General features: G+C 41.9%; 1 protein-coding gene across 32 annotated transcripts in view; it reads left to right on the top strand.

Moving 5' to 3' along the window:
• TAOK3 (TAO kinase 3) overlaps window positions 1-19,790 on the top strand; it is a 223,643-nt gene that overhangs the window by 193,093 nt on the left and 10,760 nt on the right. For all 32 annotated transcript variants that reach the window (XM_016924344.4, XM_016924350.4, XM_063785053.1 and 29 more), the window contains 3 exons: window positions 3,114-3,242; window positions 7,788-7,991; window positions 18,362-18,601. In XM_016924344.4, the coding sequence (XP_016779833.1) occupies window positions 3,114-3,242; window positions 7,788-7,991; window positions 18,362-18,601 (573 nt within the window). The remainder of the gene's footprint in view (window positions 1-3,113; window positions 3,243-7,787; window positions 7,992-18,361; window positions 18,602-19,790) is intronic.

The raw sequence follows: 19,790 nt of genomic DNA, 5'->3' as shown, positions 1-19,790 counted from the left end.
TGTAGTCCCAGCTAATTGGGAGGCTGAGGCAGGAGGATTGCTTGAGCCCAGAAGGCAGAGGTTGCAGTGAGCCGAGATTGTGTCACTGCACTCTAGCCTGGGTGACAGAACGAGACCCTGTCTCAAAAAAAAAAAAAAAAAAAAATGGCCAGGCGCAGTGGCTCACGCCTGTAATCCCAGCACTTTGGGAGGCCGAGGTGGGTGGATCGCCTGAGGTCAGGAATTCGAGACCAGCCTGGCCAACATGGTGAAACCCCGTCTCTACTAAAAATACAAAAATTAGCTGGGCGTGGTGGCAGGTGCCTATAATCCCAGCTACTCAGAAGGCTGAGGCAGGAGAATCGCTTGAACCTGGGAGGCAGAGGTTGCAGTGAGTTGAGATTGTGCCATTGCACTCCAGCCTGGGTGACAAGAGCGAGACTTCATCTCCAAAAAAAAAAAAAAAAAAACCAGCCAGGCATGGTGGCTCATGCCTGTAATCCCAGCACTTTGGGAGGCTGAGGTGGGTGGATCACTTGAGGTCAAGAGTTTGAGACCAGCCTGGCCAACATGGTGAAACCCTATCTCTACTAAAAATACAAAAAATTAGCTGGGCGTGGTGGCAGGTGCCTGTAATCCCAGCTACTCGAGAGGCTGAGACAAGAGAATCACTTGAACCCGGGAGGCGGAGATTGCAGTGAGCCGAGGTCATGCCATTGCATTCCAGCCTGGGCAACAAGAAGAAGACTCTGACTGAAAAAAAAAAAAAAAAAAAAAAAAAAAACAGAAGGGTAAGGCAGATAGTCATAATATCATCTTTTTTTATTATTATTATGCTTTAAGTTCTAGGGTACATGTGCACAATGTGCAGGTTTGTTACATATGTATACATGTGCCATGTTGGTGTGCTGCACCCATTAACTCGTCATTTACATTAGGTATATCTCCTAATGCTATCCCTCCTCCCTCCCCATAATATCATCTATTACTGATACATGTTAGGTACAAGAGGTGATTTATGTCTGCAGGAAAACAAAATTAAGCAGATCTGCCTGCTCAAGCAGTGCTAAAACTGAGTCACCTTTCCTGCCACCCCCATGAGACTTCCATAGTGTTGAAAAATGTGGTGGACATGTGCTCCCTGGGCATGCAGTGACTGGGGACACAGTTCCAGGGTGTTTCCATAATTGAGCTTGCTCTCTGTCTCTCTTGGTCTCTCTGTCTCTCTCTGTCTCCACATGGAAGGAACAATCAGGTTGTAGAAGAAAGATTTCCCCCAACAGCCATCAATCTGTGAGGCAGTCTGGCATGAAAACCTCTGCCCAGACAAGGATGATGTTGATTAAATAAATCAGTCAGATTCTTTCTTGGGATTTGACTTGGTAAATATGTTGTGAGAATTGTTCATAATGGAAGAATTGTCCATCATGGAAGTTGCAGGTGAAAAAGATACATAAAAAGAGCCATGAGCCATGAAGCATAATTCCCCCTCTATCTCCCAAGTCGCTCATCTTACGTATATCCTTCACCCAGTGGTTACCAGAAACAGATTTGGTCACTTTCAGGAGCCAGTATTTATTGGATGACCTTTTATATAGTATGTGTTTTATTCATTTAGGACCCCAAAAAATGTCATGATGTGTGACTGTTGTGGATTGCAGCAGGTGCCTAAGAGAATAAAATGGCTCATGCCTGTAATCCCAGTACTTTGGGAGGCCGAGGCAGGTGGATCATTTGAGTTCAAGAATTCAACACCAGCCTGGCCAACATGGTGAAACCCTGTCTCTACTAAAAATACAAAAATTAGGTGGATGCGGTGGCTTGTGCCTGTAATCCCAGCTACTGGGGAGGCTGAGGCATGAGAATCACTTGAACGCAGGAGGTGGAGGTTGCAGTGAGCCGAGATCATGCCACCGCACTCGAGCCTGTGTGGCAAAGGGAGACTGTCTCAGAAAAAAAAAAGAAAACAAAATGCCATTAGCTTTCCAATTACACTTGAGTTGATACCACTGGAAAATCTGATAGTTGGAATAATTAATCAGTTAGAGTTTGATTCTTGGAATAAAACTGGCCAGGCATGGTTATTTATACATTTTTACAACTTAACCTTTGGGCTATCAACAATATGATTTTAAAACCTTTATTAGATTTATATCAGAACTAAATCCTTAGTTCTGACCGGGCATGGTGGCTCACGCCTGTAGTCTCAGCACTTTGGGAAGCTGAGGAGAGAGGATAGCTTGAGGCCAAGCATTTGAGATGACCCTAGGCAACATAGAGTTGCTATGGGTCCATAGCTCCCCGTAGAGACTGGGACCCAGTCTCTACGATCATTTTTTAAAAATACTTAGCCAGGACTGGTGCTGCACGCCTGTGGTCCCAGCAGCTCAGGAGGCTGAGGCAGGAGGATCGCTGGATCCCGGGATTTTTAGGCTGCAGTGAGCTATGCTCGAGCCACTGCACTCCAGCCTGAGTGACAGAGCGAGACCCCATCTCAAAAAAAAAATGTTTTTCTTAGGTCTCCTTTCATCCCATGAATGTTTTTGTGTTCAGTAAAGCATGTTTATGGTTCACCTTCATATTTTTCCCATAATTCAGAATGTATTTTTCTTTTTCTTTTTCTTTTTTTTCTTTTTTTGAGACAGAGTTCTGCTCTTGTTGCCCAGGCTGGAGTGCAGTGGTGTGATCTCAGCTCACCGCAACCTCTGCCTCCTGGGTTCAAGCGATTCTCCTGCCTCAGCCTCCAGAGTAGCTGGGATTACAGGCATGCACGACCACGCCCAGCTAATTTTGTACTTTTAGTCGAGACTGGGTTTCACCATGTTGGTCAAGCTGGTCTCAAACTCCCGACCTCAGGTGATCTGCCTGCCTCGAACTCCCAAAGTGCTGGGATTACAGGTATGAGCCACTGCACCCAGCCAAGAATTTATTAATGGTGAAAATTTCTGGTGTTTTTTTTTTGTGTGTTTATTTAAGATACAAGAAAATCAGAAAAACAATTATTTTTTAATATTTGTTCAAAAAATGTCTCATTATTAGCACGCATGGACTGTCTTACTGCACTAGAGAATATAGATCACTGAATTCTGTGTAAAGAATAGATTCATCCTACATTGTATTTGTTATTTTATCAGGCAAAGGTAGCTGCAGCAGATGAGAAGAAGTTCCAGCAACAGATCTTGGCCCAGCAGAAGAAAGATTTGACAACTTTCTTAGAAAGTCAGAAGAAGCAGTATAAGATTTGTAAGGAAAAAATAAAAGAGGTAAGGATACCAATGTTTGTTCTCACCAAGTTGCCATTAGAATGGTTGGAACTTAACATTCACTCATCTTGCATTGTGATCAATATTCTAGTCCAGTGAGTCTCAAACTTTACATTAGAATACCCTAAAATGCTTTCCGGGCACAGTGACTCACACCTGTAATCCCAGCACTTTGGGAGGCCAAGGCAGGCAGATCACCTGAGGTCAGGAGTTGGAGACCAGCCTGGCCAACATGGTGAAACCTCGTCTCTACTAAAAATACAAAAATTAGCTGGGCGTGGTGGCACGTGCTTGTAATCCCAGCTACTCAGGAGGCTGAGGCAGGAGAATCACCTGAACCCAAGAGGCAGAGGTTGCAGTGAGCTGAGATCGCACCACTGCACTCCAGTCTGGGCGACAAGAGCAAAACTCTGTCTCAAAAAAAAAAAAAAAATTACCTAAAATGCTATTAAAACAGATTGCTAACCCACCCCCAGATTTTCAGATTTTATTTTATTTATTTTTTTATTTTTTTATCTGACTGATTTTCAGATTTTAAAAATCTATCCCTAGATTTTCTGGGGTGGAGTTTGAAAATGTGTGTTTCTAACAAGCTCCCAGATGACGCTGCTGCTACTGCTTCAGGGACCACATTTCAAGAACCATTGATATAACTCTAAACCATTCTTGTCTTCTTCCTATGTATTTTCCACATCAGTCAAAGTGATCTTTTCAAACCATAAATCTGGTCATTCTACTGCATAGTTTTGAAATCCATTGTCTTCCCATTGCTTTTAGGACAAGTCAGAATCCTAGAAGTCCCTACACAGTCTCCTCCTAGCCTACTCGTTCAGTGACATCTCACACTAATGCTGCCCCTACCCTCAACCCACTCTTCGCTGCACCAGCCACCATGGTCACCTTTCAGTTCCTCAAATTTATCAAGCTCCACCCTTCCCCAAGGTCTTTCCACATACTGTTTCTTCCGCCAAGATGTTCTCCCTACCCCCAAGCCCTCCCTGACCACAATTCTGCTCGGTTAATTCCTACTTCTCCTCCTTGTGCAACGTGGGATTGGTTATTAGGATCTTAACTTAAATGTCACTTCCCTAAGGAAGCCTTTTCTAACTGCCTCAGCCAAGACAGATGTCTCTGGTTTCCTAACTAGAGCCTTTAATTATACATTTGTTTAATGATTATTTGAGCTACTTACTCTACTAACTGGTAAGCATCATAAGAGCACAGACCATGTTTTTGTTTGCTCACAACTGTATCCCTGTGCCCTGTACACGTGAATATTTGGTAAATGAATGATTGATTCTGGAATATTTGGTTGAAGACCACTAGTGGACTTAGGAGTTCTTCCCAAAGAACTGCACTTTGATCTGAAAGCTCAAATTTCTTCAGTTCTCCTTTTACCAGTACTTACAGGTGAATCGTCTGCAGCTCCATGGACTTTTCTTCTCATAAACCTTAGTATTTCTTATTTGTAGACTTACTAAGTGTATTAAGGTTTAATAAAATTCAATATGGCGCATTGTTTTAGTATATATAAAATCATGTGTTTGAGCTCATATTCTTTATTTTTTTTTCTTTTGAGATGGAGTTTCGCTCTTGTTGCCCAAGCTGGAGTGCAATGTCATAGTCTCGGCTCACTGCAACCTCCACCTCCCGGGTTCAAGCAACTCTCCTGCTTCAGCCTCCCAAGTAGCCGAGATTACAGGCGTGCACCACCATGCCCAGCTAATTTTTTGTATTTTTAGTAGAAACAGGGTTTCACCATGTTAGCCAGGCTGGTCTTGAACTCCTGACCTCAGGTAATCCTTCACCTCAGCCTCCCAAAATGCTGAGATTACAGGCGTGAGCCACTACGCCTGGCCTGAGCTCATATTCTGATTTGTAGGTTAGCAATAGAGGACTCAGCAAGGTTCTCCTCCAATTCTTTTTTAGTTAGGAAGTGAAACCAAGGGAGTTGGGGTGGGCCTAGGGATTTTTTGTCCTGCCCAGGTAAGCCACTGGTAATTGTTAGACCTAACAGAAAATTGTATTTGATTTACACTGGCTGAATGGGTAGAATCTCTGACACCATAAGGTCTAGAAAACCCGGGTGTAGAGAGAATAGCCCAACTCAGAAGGTTCACATTCTTTCCATTTTCTCTGAGTTATTGGCTTGAGCTTAATTTTTATATCATAATATGATGTTGCTGGATCAGAGATAGCCTAAGAAATTTTGAGGTTTTTCTCCACTCTAAATACCTTCCTTGGCTGGGCACGGTGGCTCATGCCTGTAATCCCAGCACTTTGGGAGGCCAAGGTGGGTGGATCAACTGAGGTCAGGAGTTCAAGACCAGCCTGGCCAACATGGTGAAACGCCATCTCTATAAAAATACAAAATTAGCTGAGCTTGATGGCAGGCGCCTGTAATCCCAGCTACTCAGGAGGTTGAGGCAGGACAAATTGCTTGAATACAGGAGGCAGAGGTTGCAGTAAGCCGAGATCACACCACTGCACTCCAGCCTGGGCAACAGAGTAAGACTCTGTCTCAAAAAAAAATTGTAAAATAAAATAAATAGATACCTTCCTTATTTCTAACTCCACGCGTCCACTCATCCACTGGAGGCCACACTTTATGACTATGGCCACCATTTTGAGTTTTTGTAACATTGAGATATTTGGAAATTTCATGAACTCTACCTTCTAGAAGATTTTCCCACAGAACAGCATTTAAGAGTCCCCACTCAGTCCTCAAGCATACGTCAATTTTTGGCTCACCATACTCAGACTTGAGTGCCAAAGTCCACAGGCCTACACTTCCGTCTTTGAACATGCTCATGAAAAAAAAAAAAAGCCAGAAGCCAATTTGAGATAACCCCACTAGACCATTCTATGCAAAAGTTAATATTACTTTTTCTGAAGTAAAGCTTAGTTCAGACTATCTAAAGTGGCATATATATTTAGATATTTATATACTTACAGATATTGTCCTTGGAATGACAAAAAAAAATTTTCATTATCACCACTTTTGATAGATAACAGGAGTATCTAATACAGAATGATAGATGGTCCAGAAATAATTTATTCTTGATTTTGGAGTAAATTTTTGTGATTATATTTGAATTGGGGTCTGCAGTCTAGTGGTTAATGGCCAACCAAGTAGTGACATCACGGCATGAAGAGATGAATGACCCAGGCTTCCTCTTGTGATCCCAGCTTACTCCAGCTTACTCTGAAAACAACACTTTCTCTTGTTGATTCTAAGATTTCACTTACAGCTTCACTGGAACAGGATAGTTGAAAGTTGATTTACAGAGACTTCTTGGCTAAGAGATAAAATAGTCTATGATATCGGCATCACAAAACATTAAGTAAAATAGGTGTTAGCAACTAAAGGAGATTTTAGCTGAGTGAGTAGCTAACCAAATGAAGAAAGAAGAGTATACTGTACTTTCTTAACAAGTAGTCTTCTTCTTTTCACCACACAGTTTAACATCTTTAACGGTCCTGATTCACTGCTTTGTTTCCTTTGCTCAGATGTTCTGGAAAAATTGTGAATTTTGTCCTTGGAAAATATAGATGGTTTGTTTACTCTATAATCCCAAGTGAAGAATGTTTTTTCCTAAAATTCAAACTAGTGACATTTGCATAGTCACCTCTTCTCTTTGGAATCTGTCTGCTTCTCTCAGTCTTGTCACTACTTCCTTTGTCCAAGCTACTACCATCTCTCTTGCCTGGACCTTTCCAGTAGCCTCCCAGCTATCTTCATATGTTCTTGCCTCCTTCATTCTGTTCTCCCCATGGCAGCCAGAGTAATCATTTTCAAATGCATCTCATTATGACACTCTCACATGCATGAAATCCATTTCTCCTATACTAAAGATCAGTGTCCTTACATTGGCCTGTAAAGCCTCAATGGTCCTGCCTACCTGGCCAGACTTATCTCATATTACGTTACACCAGCCCCTCTGACCTTCATTCAGCCCTTGATGGCACCATGTTTCCTCTCCAACCCCTAGGGTTTTGCACGTGCTGTTTTCTCTACTGAGAGTATTCTTCCCTTTCCTTTTCCGCTGGTTAACTCCGACTAATTTTTCTTAGTTATTACCAAGATTAAATATTTTCTATTAAATTCTTATAGGGCCAAGTACGTCCTCTTCAAAGCAGTGATCACAGTAATTTTTAGTTCATTTCTGCGGTTCTTTAATTTTTGATTCTATAATAAAGACACATGGTGGCAGTTATCATGGCCTTTTACTCACCTTTGTGTCCTATATCTTGCACACTGCCTGTCACATGATAGGAGCTTGTTAAGCTTGTGTCCAGTGAATGAGTGAACAAATAATTTCTGTTAGTGAGAAACCAAAGATACAGAAACTCACAAGTGTCCCTCTCACTTAATACTCAATTAATGAGCAAATTAAAAAAATTGGGGGAAGGATGTACAACACTAAGCTTTTCTGTGCTTACATCTGCATTGGCTTTCCAAATAACTTAATCTTCAGTTGCAATAAGCTGTTACAGTCCCTTTCATTTAGTAAGACCGGCTTGGTTTTTGTCTGTTCTTTTTAGGAAATGAATGAGGACCATAGCACACCCAAGAAAGAGAAGCAAGAGCGGATCTCCAAACATAAAGAGAACTTGCAGCACACACAGGCTGAAGAGGAAGCCCACCTTCTCACTCAACAGAGACTGTACTACGACAAAAATTGTCGTTTCTTCAAGCGGAAAATAATGATCAAGCGGCACGAGGTGGAGCAGCAGAACATTCGGGAGGTATTTATTACGCTCGTAACTATTGTCATTGACATAGGAGACAATATGCTATGTGAGGCTTGTGACCATGTCTGCCTGGTCCATTCCTATATCCCTAGCCTTTATAGCCTTTTAGCACAGTGGCTAACACAGAGTAGGTATACAAAAAAAGTCAGAGAATGAACTTACTATTGATAAGAGGAAGCCCACTCACAGAACAAGGAATCAACTCCATCTAAATACATGTAATAGAATTTTATTGAACTCCCATTATAAGCCATATCACACAATGAAGAATCAAAAGAAGTAGAATCGAGAATTTTTGTTTTCAGCCTACTTGTCAAGGACTTGTATTTTTGTGACTCCGCATAAAACATTTAAGTAACATTATGATGCTCTATAACTAAGTGCATTTATTCCATCATCCAGCACTCTCAGAGTGAGTGCTAGACACCAGGGATACCAAGAAGCTGTACTCCCTGCCTTCAAATGGCTATGAGTCTAAGAGCAGAAAAAAACATGTAACAGACTAATTACAATACAATATGTTAGGTGACATATTAGACATAGAAATAAAGTATCATTGGCATACAATCATGAGAGGGCTTAGATGACTCTGCTATTGATGAAAAGATGAGTGTGACCAGAGTTCTGTGTATATAGAGTGGCGGGCAGAACAATATTAGTTGGAAGCAGAATGTAGAGACCCTTGTTTAAGGCAAGGCATTTGACTTTTAGCCTGAAGGCAGTGGCCATGAGAGATTTTTAAGCAGGGTAATGACATGATGAGACATTTCTTTATTTTGAAGAATTAGTGCATCAGCCAGGCATGGTGGCTCATGCCTGTAATCCCAGCACTTTGGGAGGCCAAGGCAGAAGGATCACTTGAGGTCAGGAGTTTGAGACCAACCTGGCCAACATGGTGAAACCCCGTCTCTACTAAAAATACAAAAATTACCTGGGCATGGTGGTGCACGCCTATAATCCCAGCTACTCAGGAGGCTGAGGCAGGAGAATCACTTGAGCCTAGGAGGCAGAGGTTACAGTGAGCCAGGATCGTGCCACTGCACTCCAGCCTGGGTGATAGAGTGAGACTTATCTCAAAAAAACGAACAAACAAAAACAAGAATTAGTGCTTCAGTATGATAGAGAGATAGAAGTCATGAAAAGCAAAGTGCAGTGAGGTCAGCCAGGATGCTCTTTCTCCAGTTCTAGCCTGGAAGAGGCTGTGGGGATAGAGGCAATTAGATCTGAGTGACATTTCTTACTCAGAACTGATAGTTAATCCTGACCAAATAGATATGGGAATTTCAGAAGAGGAAGTCAGAAGTGACTTCCAAGTTTCTAATTTGGGAGGTTGGATGGATATGCTGGCATTCACTGAGATGAGGAATACAGAATACTGTGTTCAACAGAAAATCATTGTGACCTGGAGTAAGCAGAGAAAACTTTATAAATGATCTAGCACAGTGGTAACAGTATCAAAGTCTGAGAAAAGCCCAGTGTTAGCCTACATGAGGGAAACAAGCACTTCCGGCACAGTTAATACAAAAGTGAATTGATAGAACCTTGTTAGAGAACTGCATTGAAATGAGAAGGAAAAAGGGTGAAGCAAACTAAAATGTATTGAACACATGTAGGCCAGGCTCAGGCTCTTTCTGCATGCTGTCTTATTGGAAGAGGGAGAGCTGTGAGCTGCTGAACATTTTTTTGTGGAGACAGAGTCTCGCTCTGTTGCCCAGGCTGGAGTACAGTGGCGCAACCTCAGCTCACTGCAACCTCCACCTCCTAGGTTCAAACGATCCTCCCACTTCAGCCCCCCAGGTAGCTGGGATTACGGGCACACACCACCACGCCCGGTTAATTTTTATATTTTTAGTAGAGGTGGGGGTTTTACCATGTTGTCCAGGTTGGTCTCAAACTCTTGAGCTCAAGTGACCTGCCTGCCTCAGCCTCCCAAAGTGTGGAGATTACAGGCATGAGCCACCACATCTAGCCTGCTGAACATTTTTGAGAAGGGCAGTGATATGGCTAAAATTGTACTTTAAAGAGATTAGCCCAGGTTGACAGTAATACACAGAATGATTTGAACATAGATTCTCAATGGGGGTGATAACGCCCCCCATTGGGTGAAAGTGGGTTCCTGTTGGGGTGGGGTGACCTAGGTCTTATTACAGCTTCAAAGGACCACAGTGCATAAACAGATACACAGTTTACCTGTGGTATTAATATTTCAGTGATGGGGATAATTAAGGGAGAAAAAGCCTAGAAAGCCTCCTTATAGGGGCAATGATGAAAAAAAAACTGCTTGAGAAACACAGGATTAGAGAGAAGAGACTAGTAGCAGGAAATAGGGTATGGACAAGGCTGGTGGTAGTGGCTGTCAGAGCAGTAGATTCAAAACACCATTTGAAGTTTAAAGTAAACAGGACTTGACATATACTAAGATACGAGAGAGGCTGGGCGCAGTGGCTCACTCTTGTAATCCCACCACTTTGGGAGGCCGAGGTGGGCGGATCACGAGGTCGGGAGATGGAGACCATCCTGGCTAACATGGTGAAACCCCGTCTCTACTAAAAATTCAAAAAAATTGGCTGGGCACGGTGGCAGGCATCTGTAGTCCCAGCTACTCGGGAGGCTGAGGCAGGAGAATGGCGTGAACCCGGGAGGCGGAGCTTGCAGTGAGCAGAGATTGCGCCACTGCACTCCAGACTGGGTGGCAGAGGGAGACTCCGTCTCAAAAAAAAAGATACGAGAGAAAAGATGATGGAATCAAAATTATTTCTAGGGCTTAACACTAGGGGAAATGAAGATGTGGTAGAAACAGAGAAGAGATTAAAGAGAGGTTTTGGTAAGAAGCTGACTCAGGCCGGGCATGCTGGCTCATACCTATAATCCCAGCACTTTGGGAGGCTGAGGCAGGCGGATCACTTGAGGTCAGGAGTTCGAGACCAGCCTGGCCAACATGGTGAAACCCCATCTGTACTACAAAAATTAGCCAGGCGTGGTGGTGGGCGCCTGTAATCCCAGCTACTCGGGAGGCTGAGGTGGGAGGATGGCTTGAACCCAGGAGGCAGAGCTTGCAGTAAGCTGAGATCATGCCATTGCGTTCCAACCTGGGTGACAGAGTGAGACTGTCTTTAAAAAAAAAAAGGGGGGGGGGTGGGGGGTGGGCGTGGTGGCTCACGCCTGTAATCCCAGCACTTTGGGAGGCCAAGGCAGGTGGATCACCTGAGGTCAGGAGTTCGAGACCAGCCTGGCCAACATGGTGAAACCCTGTCTCTACTAAAAATACAAAAATTAGCCAAGTGTGGTGGTGGGTGCCTGTAATCCCAGCTACTTGGGAGGCTAAGGAGGGAGAATCACTTGAACCTGGGAGGCAGAGGTTGCAGTGAGCCGAGATCGCGCCATTCCGCTCCAGCCTGGGCAACAAGAGTGAAACTCTGTCTCAAAAAAATATAAAGAAAGAAAGAAAGAAAGAAGCTGATTCAGTACTGCACATTTTGAGTTTGTCAGAAGTCAAAAAATCAAAATGAAAAAGGCTAATGGCCAGTTGGAAATAAGTCATTTGGGAGTCTTTTCAAGTAACATTTATTGTTATTCTAATAATAGATATTTGGAGGAAGTCTGAGGCTAAGGGGACAATTCATGTCAATAAAAGTTACAGAAGATAATTACTCCCTAAAAATGATAGAAACTATATTGGTGACTTCATTAGTATTAGGTTCTAGCCAGTTGAGCAAAAAATAACTCTGTAAGAGTATTTTTCTTGAAAGTCTAGATTTTCTTTTGTTTAGTCTTATTCCAGAGCCCACCTTCATGAAAATGTTCAGAGCTTTTTTATTTACAAAAGTAACTCAAGAACATTGAAAATAGATGAAAACAGAAACACATAAAGCTAAGTAGTGAAAGTTCTTTTTAACAGTTTTATTGAGATATCAACATATAAAAATTGTATGTATTTACGGTATACAACTTGATGTTTTGATATATGTATACATTGTGAAATAATCACCACATGAAAGCTAACTAACATATCCATTACCTCCGCATAGTTACATTTGTGTGCATGTGTGCATGGGGTTGAGTAGGGAGATTTAATTTAGGACTTGTCCTCTTAGCAAATTACAAGCATGCAATACAATATTGTTAACTATCATCACCATGCAGTGAGTGCATTAGAGCTCCAGTAATTATTCGTCTTGCATAACTGGAACTTTCTACCATTTGACCAGCATCAGCCCATTTTCACCTTTTCGATAATCCCATTCCACCCAATCTCTACCCTCAAACAGTCTCCATTAATTTGGCATGTATATTTCTAGGTTTTTTTCTATATACATATGTACAGCTATATTATATATGACTTTACAAAAATGAGATTACTTTTGTATCAGTAGGATTATTTGATTTGCAAGCAATAGAAATAAACTCTGGCTGACTTAAGGCTGAAAAGGAATTTATTGGAAGGATATGAGGTAGGTAAAGAGCTGAAGAACTGAGCGGGAAAACATGAAGAGCCACGCTGGTAAAGCAACTTCCATGACACAGAGAGCAAGGGCTCATGTGCAGTTCTCCAGGCACTGCCATTTCGGTGTACCTCCTCCAACCACTTTTTGTCTTTGTATCGTTTCTGTTCAAGATTTAAATTCCTAGGAGAGATAGAACTTGATTGGGTCATGTGCTTATGCCTTATTCAACACTCTCTGATTCCAGATAAGGGGGAGTCATTTTGCAAAAAAAGGAAAAAAAAAAAAGAGCCTATAAAAAGAAGCAGGAAAAATGGAAGCTGAGCCTTACAAAAAGTAACAGATGTCCACTCCACTGTTTTGTAACTCTTTTTTCCATTTACCTTCCAGCACGTACAGCTCTGCTTCATTCTTTTTCATCTAATAGTATTTTGTTGTATGGCCTCAATATCATTTATTTAATGAGACACTTCTCGGTGGACATTTTGTTGAAGTTTTACAGTATTATTAATAATATAAGAACATTGTTGTACATAGATATTTTTACATGTAAACAAGTATTTTGGGGGATACATTTTCGGAAGTGGAATTTCTGGGTCAAAGAATGCATACATCTAAATTTTTAAAATAAATATCACCAAATTACTCTCTAAAGGAGTTTATACTCCCACCAACAAAGCACAAGAATGCCTGGTTTCCTGTGTCTTTGCCTAAAGGATTGAGTATTAGCAATCCTTTTAATTAGTGAAAACAAGAGGATCACTGAAACTGGGTTGAGCCTCTTTCTCTATCACCAACACACACAGACACTCAGCATTTTCTGACCAGTGTTGAAACTAAGAACTGAAACTAAGAAGGCATTAAATGTCATAGGCTGACAGCATCTCTATTTAAAAGTTAGAATTCTCGTTTTTACTCAACCTCAGTGAGCCTGAGCATAAAAATTTGGCATGAGTGAAATCCGCTGCTTTTAAAGAAGTCAATACTACTTCCATTAGAAGTTAGAGTGCTTGAAACACACTGGACATTGACCGAGGGAAAGGAAGCTGCATGTATCTTATCTCACACTCGCTCCAGGGCCTATACATATGTGTGTGTGTGTGTGTGTGTATGTGTGTGTGTGTGTATATATATATACACACACACACACACACACATACATTGAGTACATGGGTGGGCAGAATGATCTGTACCATTAAAACTGATTTTTTAGTTTTTGCTCAGCTCATTTTGTTAAATTTGTATAAGCTAAAGGTGCACATGATGTGGCTCTAGTGTGTATATTGTGTCATTTATACAAATAAAGTAACCATTGTATCATGTCTAGCTAGAGCAGAATTCTTCAAAATATTTTATCACAGACTGAAAAAGTATAAAACAGGAAAGTATGCCATTTATTAGAACTTTTTTTTTTTTTTTTTTTTGAGACGGAGTTTCGCTCTTGTTGCCCAGGCTGGAATGCAATGGCGCAGTCTCAGCTCACTGCAACCTCCGCCTCCCGAGTTCAAGTGATTCTCCTGCCTCAGCCTCCCAAGTAGCTGGGATTACAGGCATGTGCCACCACACCTGGCTAATTTTGTATTTTTGGTAGAGACAGGGTTTAACCATGTTGGCCAGGCTGATCTCGAACTCCTGACCTCAGCTGATCCACCTGCCTCAGCCTCCCAAAGTGCTGGGATTATAGGCATGAGCCACCGCGCCTGGCCTCATTTATTGGAACATTTCTAATGGAAAATGCTGAGAAGCTAAATACCTGAGTTTTAGCCTCAGTTCTCTTTATAGAATTTGTGTAACTTTATGTTAGTCCTTCAACTCCCAAATGCCTACTAACACATATAAAAGGGGGAAATCCTTACAGTCTTACCACCTCATAGGGTGGCAATTTGGATTGAATGAGATGTATGGAATAACTTTTAAAAATGGAAAGCACATTAAACATTATTATGTAGGCACAGCACTGGCCTCATAATAAGGTGAACAATTTTTCCCCCATGTCTCAAATATTAAAGGTAGCTTACCATCTTACACCTCAGCAACTCAGATGTACAAATTAAAGGTGAAGGGAACAACTTGTAACAGAAAAGCCATTTCAGTATCATGTTTTTCTTACTCTTCTAATAGTTTATAAAAACTAGATTTAAGATATTATATGTCATGTATTCCCTTCTGAATAGAGAAAAATAATGACATTTATGTATTCTGAAGCACTTTCTTATGGTCTTTCATTTTATCTTTACAACTACGATAGTTCACAATGTGTACTGCTATCCTCATTTTACACCTGAAATACAGATTAAGAGACTTGCCCCAAGCCATACATAAGACTTACAGAGGAGCTGAAACTGACTCACACCCTTAGCACTTTTCCATTGATTCTCAAACTTTCATATATATCAGAATTAGCTGTGTAGCTTGTTATAGAGACTAGTCCCTTATAACACAGGTAATTCGGATGTAGGTATTCTGTGGACAGTATCGTGAAGCATTTCATTAAGCATGAAGAGAAGCACTTGATTTCTTCTGAAGGTGTTTGCTTGCTTTGTGTGTTTTGCTTTGTGTCAAGAGCCCATGAGTTTCAGGGCTCTTAGCAACTCAGGCTCAGTTTGCATTTCTCAATTTAGGAAAGTGTGGGATGAATAAATGCCCGGTGTTGGGACTCCTGGACCTCAATTAAAGTCCTCATTTAAAGGGCTTTCCTTGGCCTGGGAGAGCTTTCGTCTGTGGGAAGGGCTCTCCGTCCTTTGGTGCCACCTACGGGCCAGTTACTGCTTTGTAAAAAAGAAATTTGATGGTCTAGGTAAAGAAGAAAAATAAAACAAAGGAAAACACGGGAGGAGATGAGAGAGATAACTCTAAGGGCTTATTTTTTATTCCTTAAAACAAATTTAAATTGTATTTATACTTTGGGTTTTTTCTCCTTATAAGGTCGCTGAGGGGGTGTACATGTTCACTGCTCTATCCCTAGTTCCTACAACAGTGCCCAGCACATAGTAGGTGCTCAGTAACTACTTGTTGAATGAATAAGTGAATGATTAGTGACTGTACTCTAGTACTAGATGCTGTGCTATTAAAAGGATTTCTCTTCAATCAATAGGAAGCCCAAGTGTGCAAGATATTTCCAACCACGCCAGTATAAAAATGTTATCGATGTTATCTATTAAAATAAATAATTTGCATTTTCTCCTATAGTGGATGCCATCAGAGAAGAGAGGCCCTCTATTGTTCTAATTTAAAGTACAGCTGAGGCTGGGGCATGGTGGCTCACGCCTGTAGTCCCAGCACTTTGAGAGGCCGAGGCGGGTGGATCACCTGTGGTCAGGAGTTTGAGAACAGCCTGGCCAACATGGTGAAACCCCATCTATACTAAAAATACAAAAATTAGCCGAGCGTGGTGGTGGGCACCTGTAATCCCAGCTACTCGGGAGGCTGAGGCAGGAGAATTCCTTGAACCCTGGAGGCGGAGGTTGAAGTAAGCCAAGATCGCACCATTGCACTCCAGCCTGGGCAACAAAGTAGAAACTCCGTCTCAAAAATTTAATAAATAAATATAAATAAAGTACAGCTCAAAAGCTTTCTCCTTTCCTTGACGTTCTTTTGTTTGTTTGTTTCGTTGTTGTTTTTCTGTTTTTTTTGAGACGGAGTCTCGCTCTGTCCCCCAGGCTGGAGTGCAGTGGCGCGATCTTGGCTCCCTGCAAGCTACGCCTCCCGGGTTCACGCCATTCTCCTGCCTCAGCCTCCCGAGTAGCTGGGACTACAGGTGCCCGCCACCAGGCCCGGCTAATTTTTTTTTTGTATTTTTAAGTGGAGACGGGGTTTCACCATGTTAGCCAGGATGGTCTCGATCTCCTGACCTCGTGATCCACCCGCCTTGGCCTCCCAAAGTGCTGGGATTGCAGGCGTGAGCCACCGCCCCAGGCTCCTTGACCTTCTTAATAGTAATACTGCTAGGTCGGGCACGGTGGCTCACGCCTCTAATCCTACCACTTTGAGAGGCCAAGGCGGGCAGATCACCTGAGGTCGGGAGTTCGAGACCAGCCTGACCAACATGGAGAAACTCCATCTCTACTAAAAATACAAAAGTTAGCCAGGCGTGGTGGCATGTGCCTGTAGTCCAAGCTACTCTGGAGGTTGAGGCAGGAGAATTGCTTGAACCTGGGAGGCAGAGGTTGCTGTGAGCCGAAGTCACACCATTGCACTGGGCAACAAGAGCAATACTCTGTCTCAAAATAATAATAATAATAATACCACCCTTTTCAGAAATCTTATAGCATAAAATCTTTACCCCTTTTATAGCATTCATCACTTATCCAACATTGCTCTCTCTCTTTTTTTTTTTAATTTGGACATAAAACTTATTTCCTGGCTGGGCATGGTGGGGTGGCTCATGCCTATAATCACAACATTTTGGGAGGTTGAGATGGGAGGATCACTTGAGTCCAGGAGTTCGAGACCAACCTGGGCAACATAGTGAGACCCCCATCTCTACCCCCACCCCCCCCCAAAAAAAAGTATGTCCCTGTATTAATTAAGATTTTTTTGTTTGCATGTTAACTGAAATTTATTTCAGCTAGCTTAAGCCAAAACCAGGGAAATTACTATAGAAATACGGGAATGTCTTATAAAATCGAATAGCAGTAATACAGCTAGACCTACTAGAGGGCTCAGAAGCAGTAAGTAACTTAGGCATCAGTATATTCCCTGCACTTCTTTCTTTTCCTTTCTTCTTGGTCTGAAACCCAGCTTTCTCTAATCCTCAGCCCTCATAGCAGCAGATGACTACCACATATGTGGTTTTTATATGCCTTAATTCCAGCCACACATAGAGATTAACTGGTTCTGAATATCAATTCCAAATTCCGAGTAGAGAAAATAAATTGACCCAGGTTGGGCCACGTATCTAAATCTGATTCAGTGAGCTTTGAGCAGAGCATATACTTCAATAAATGTCTAGTGCACTTCCCTGTTGGAGTGTCAGTGAGTTGAGGACAGAAGTCATGGTTTAATAAATATTTTTATGTACTGAGAGCACATTGTTCTGATCTTCATATATAGTGCTATTTAGGAAATATTCTTCAATTGAGGAATGAAAAGATTTCACCCAACTTCCCCTTTTTTCTAGTTTGCTTTCCTTTCCTCCTTCAATACCAAAGAAAGAAAGCAAGAAAAGGAAGAAAGAAAGACATGAGTAGAACGGAAAAGAACAGAGTGATTAGATCTATAAATGATCAAACAGACTGTAATGCAGAAGATGAAAGGGGAGAGATCTCATCTGTTTTTTTTTTCCCCAACATGCCTTGAACTCTGAGATTTTAAAAAAATAGACAATTGGCCTACTTCTGATTCATGCAAAAACAGAGTATTTCCCAGAAAGCTAAGAACATTGCAGATATTATCAGTTTAATTCTCAATCTTGATTGCTTGTTGGCACCACCTGGAGAACTCTTCCCAATACTGACATCAGGCTCCCACCCCAGACAGTTATAAGAATTTCACCCTGTGAGATTCAAGCATCTTATGTTTGAAAAGTTTCCTCACATGATTTTTATGGGCAGTCAGGGTGTAGGACCACTAGCTTCACTGAAGAAACATTTATGTAGACCTATGCATAGCACATCACCTAACGAAGGTTCACAGCAGCTCTGTGAGGTAAGAGAGAGTCAGGTAGAATTAATCCCATTTTACAGAGAGTACAGTAGTGATTGCTGTGAAGTTGCCCATTTTGTAAATGGTGGACCCAGGAACAGAACCTAAACCTGAAGAGATTGTTAATTTAATCTCATTAAATCCTGCTGCCAAACACTAATGGGCTTAATTAAGAGATGGTTAGCAGTGCCATTCCTTGCCCTCCCTCACTTAGTTGTGCATTCCTTCCAGTTCATCTCCATTCACCTCTCTCCGTTTATCTTTTGTTCCTGGACGCAGGAACTAAATAAAAAGAGGACCCAGAAGGAGATGGAGCATGCCATGCTAATCCGGCACGACGAGTCCACCCGAGAGCTAGAGTACAGGCAGCTGCACACGTTACAGAAGCTACGCATGGATCTGATCCGTTTACAGCACCAGACTGAACTGGAAAACCAGCTGGAGTACAATAAGAGGCGAGAAAGAGAACTGCACAGAAAGCATGTCATGGAACTTCGGCAACAGCCAAAAAACTTAAAGGTAAGATTTGTGCTGCTGGACAGTGTTGGACCAGATCAGTGGTTTCTCTACCTGAAGTGTCAGAGTCACCTGAGCAACTTTTCAGAATCACAAATTTCTGCGCCCCACACCTATTGTATCAGAATCTCCAGTTGCAAAGCACAGAGTCTATATTTAAGCTCCTGAAAAGGAGATGTTGGGCAAGCTGGTTTGGAAACTATTATTATACTACATTATCTATCAATTTGTCATCATATCCATTATGGAATTTCTCTGAGCACTTCATGACCTGCCATCTTCAAAACTGGACTAATAGCAGTTTATGGTTCTAATCCCAGGAAATAAGGAAGTTCTATTGGTGTTAGGTACTTTGAGCACTGCTGTATTGAGAAAGACTCTAAAGCCACATCCAAGCTTAGGAGGAAAGAGTGTCATTTATTAGTGATGTCTGTCATGGTCATCAGGAATGAATCTATAAGTGCCAGGCATTTACCACTTCTGCACTAGAGATGCAGAGATGTGGAGGAACTCCTGTGGCCCTCACTGCCTCCAGCTAATTTTAGCTGACTGCTAATTAACAAGCTCTGTGTACTAAGCCATTGCTATATATCCGGGAGGACGTTGTCAGTGTTGCCACAGATATGAGGCCAACCTCGATCACACTGGCTATGCGTCTCTTCAGTCAAATCCTAAGCTAAGCAATGATTTCTATCACCATAAGTCCTCAGAGTGTTCGTGAAGTGCACACATGACTATGGGGCAACCTGATGGAATGCCTTCTGGGCTTAAAATAATATACTCTACCTTCTCTTTGCCCAAATGCATATTTTATATTGCTACATGCAAGCACAACCTCTTAATGGGGAAAAAAATTCTAAATCACTTTTCTCTCTCAGTTTACGCTGAAATCCAGTAGAAATGCGTTAGGATATAAGGTACCATCCATATACTCTCCTTTATGGAGTTGATAAGAAATTGCTATAAACCAGAGCAGTGAGAGCTGGCTTATATAATGCTATCCCCTGTCTCACTTGAAAACAGGGTGAAACACAGAAACAAAAAAAAAGGGGGGGAAAAACAATGAACAATGGAAGACACTGAAGTGTCTGACTAGGAAAGCATGAAAAGAGTTGCCACTCTTTCAACAAGCTAAGCTTCATAGTATCGCTCAATCTGCTTAGAGTTGTCATCCCCTTGTAACAGTCCATAT

Source organism: Pan troglodytes, chromosome 10, assembly GCF_028858775.2.
Source record: "Pan troglodytes isolate AG18354 chromosome 10, NHGRI_mPanTro3-v2.0_pri, whole genome shotgun sequence".
Lineage (NCBI taxonomy): Eukaryota > Metazoa > Chordata > Mammalia > Primates > Hominidae > Pan > Pan troglodytes.
Note: the sequence above shows the minus strand (reverse complement) of the source record. Positions and strands in the feature narration are given on the sequence as shown.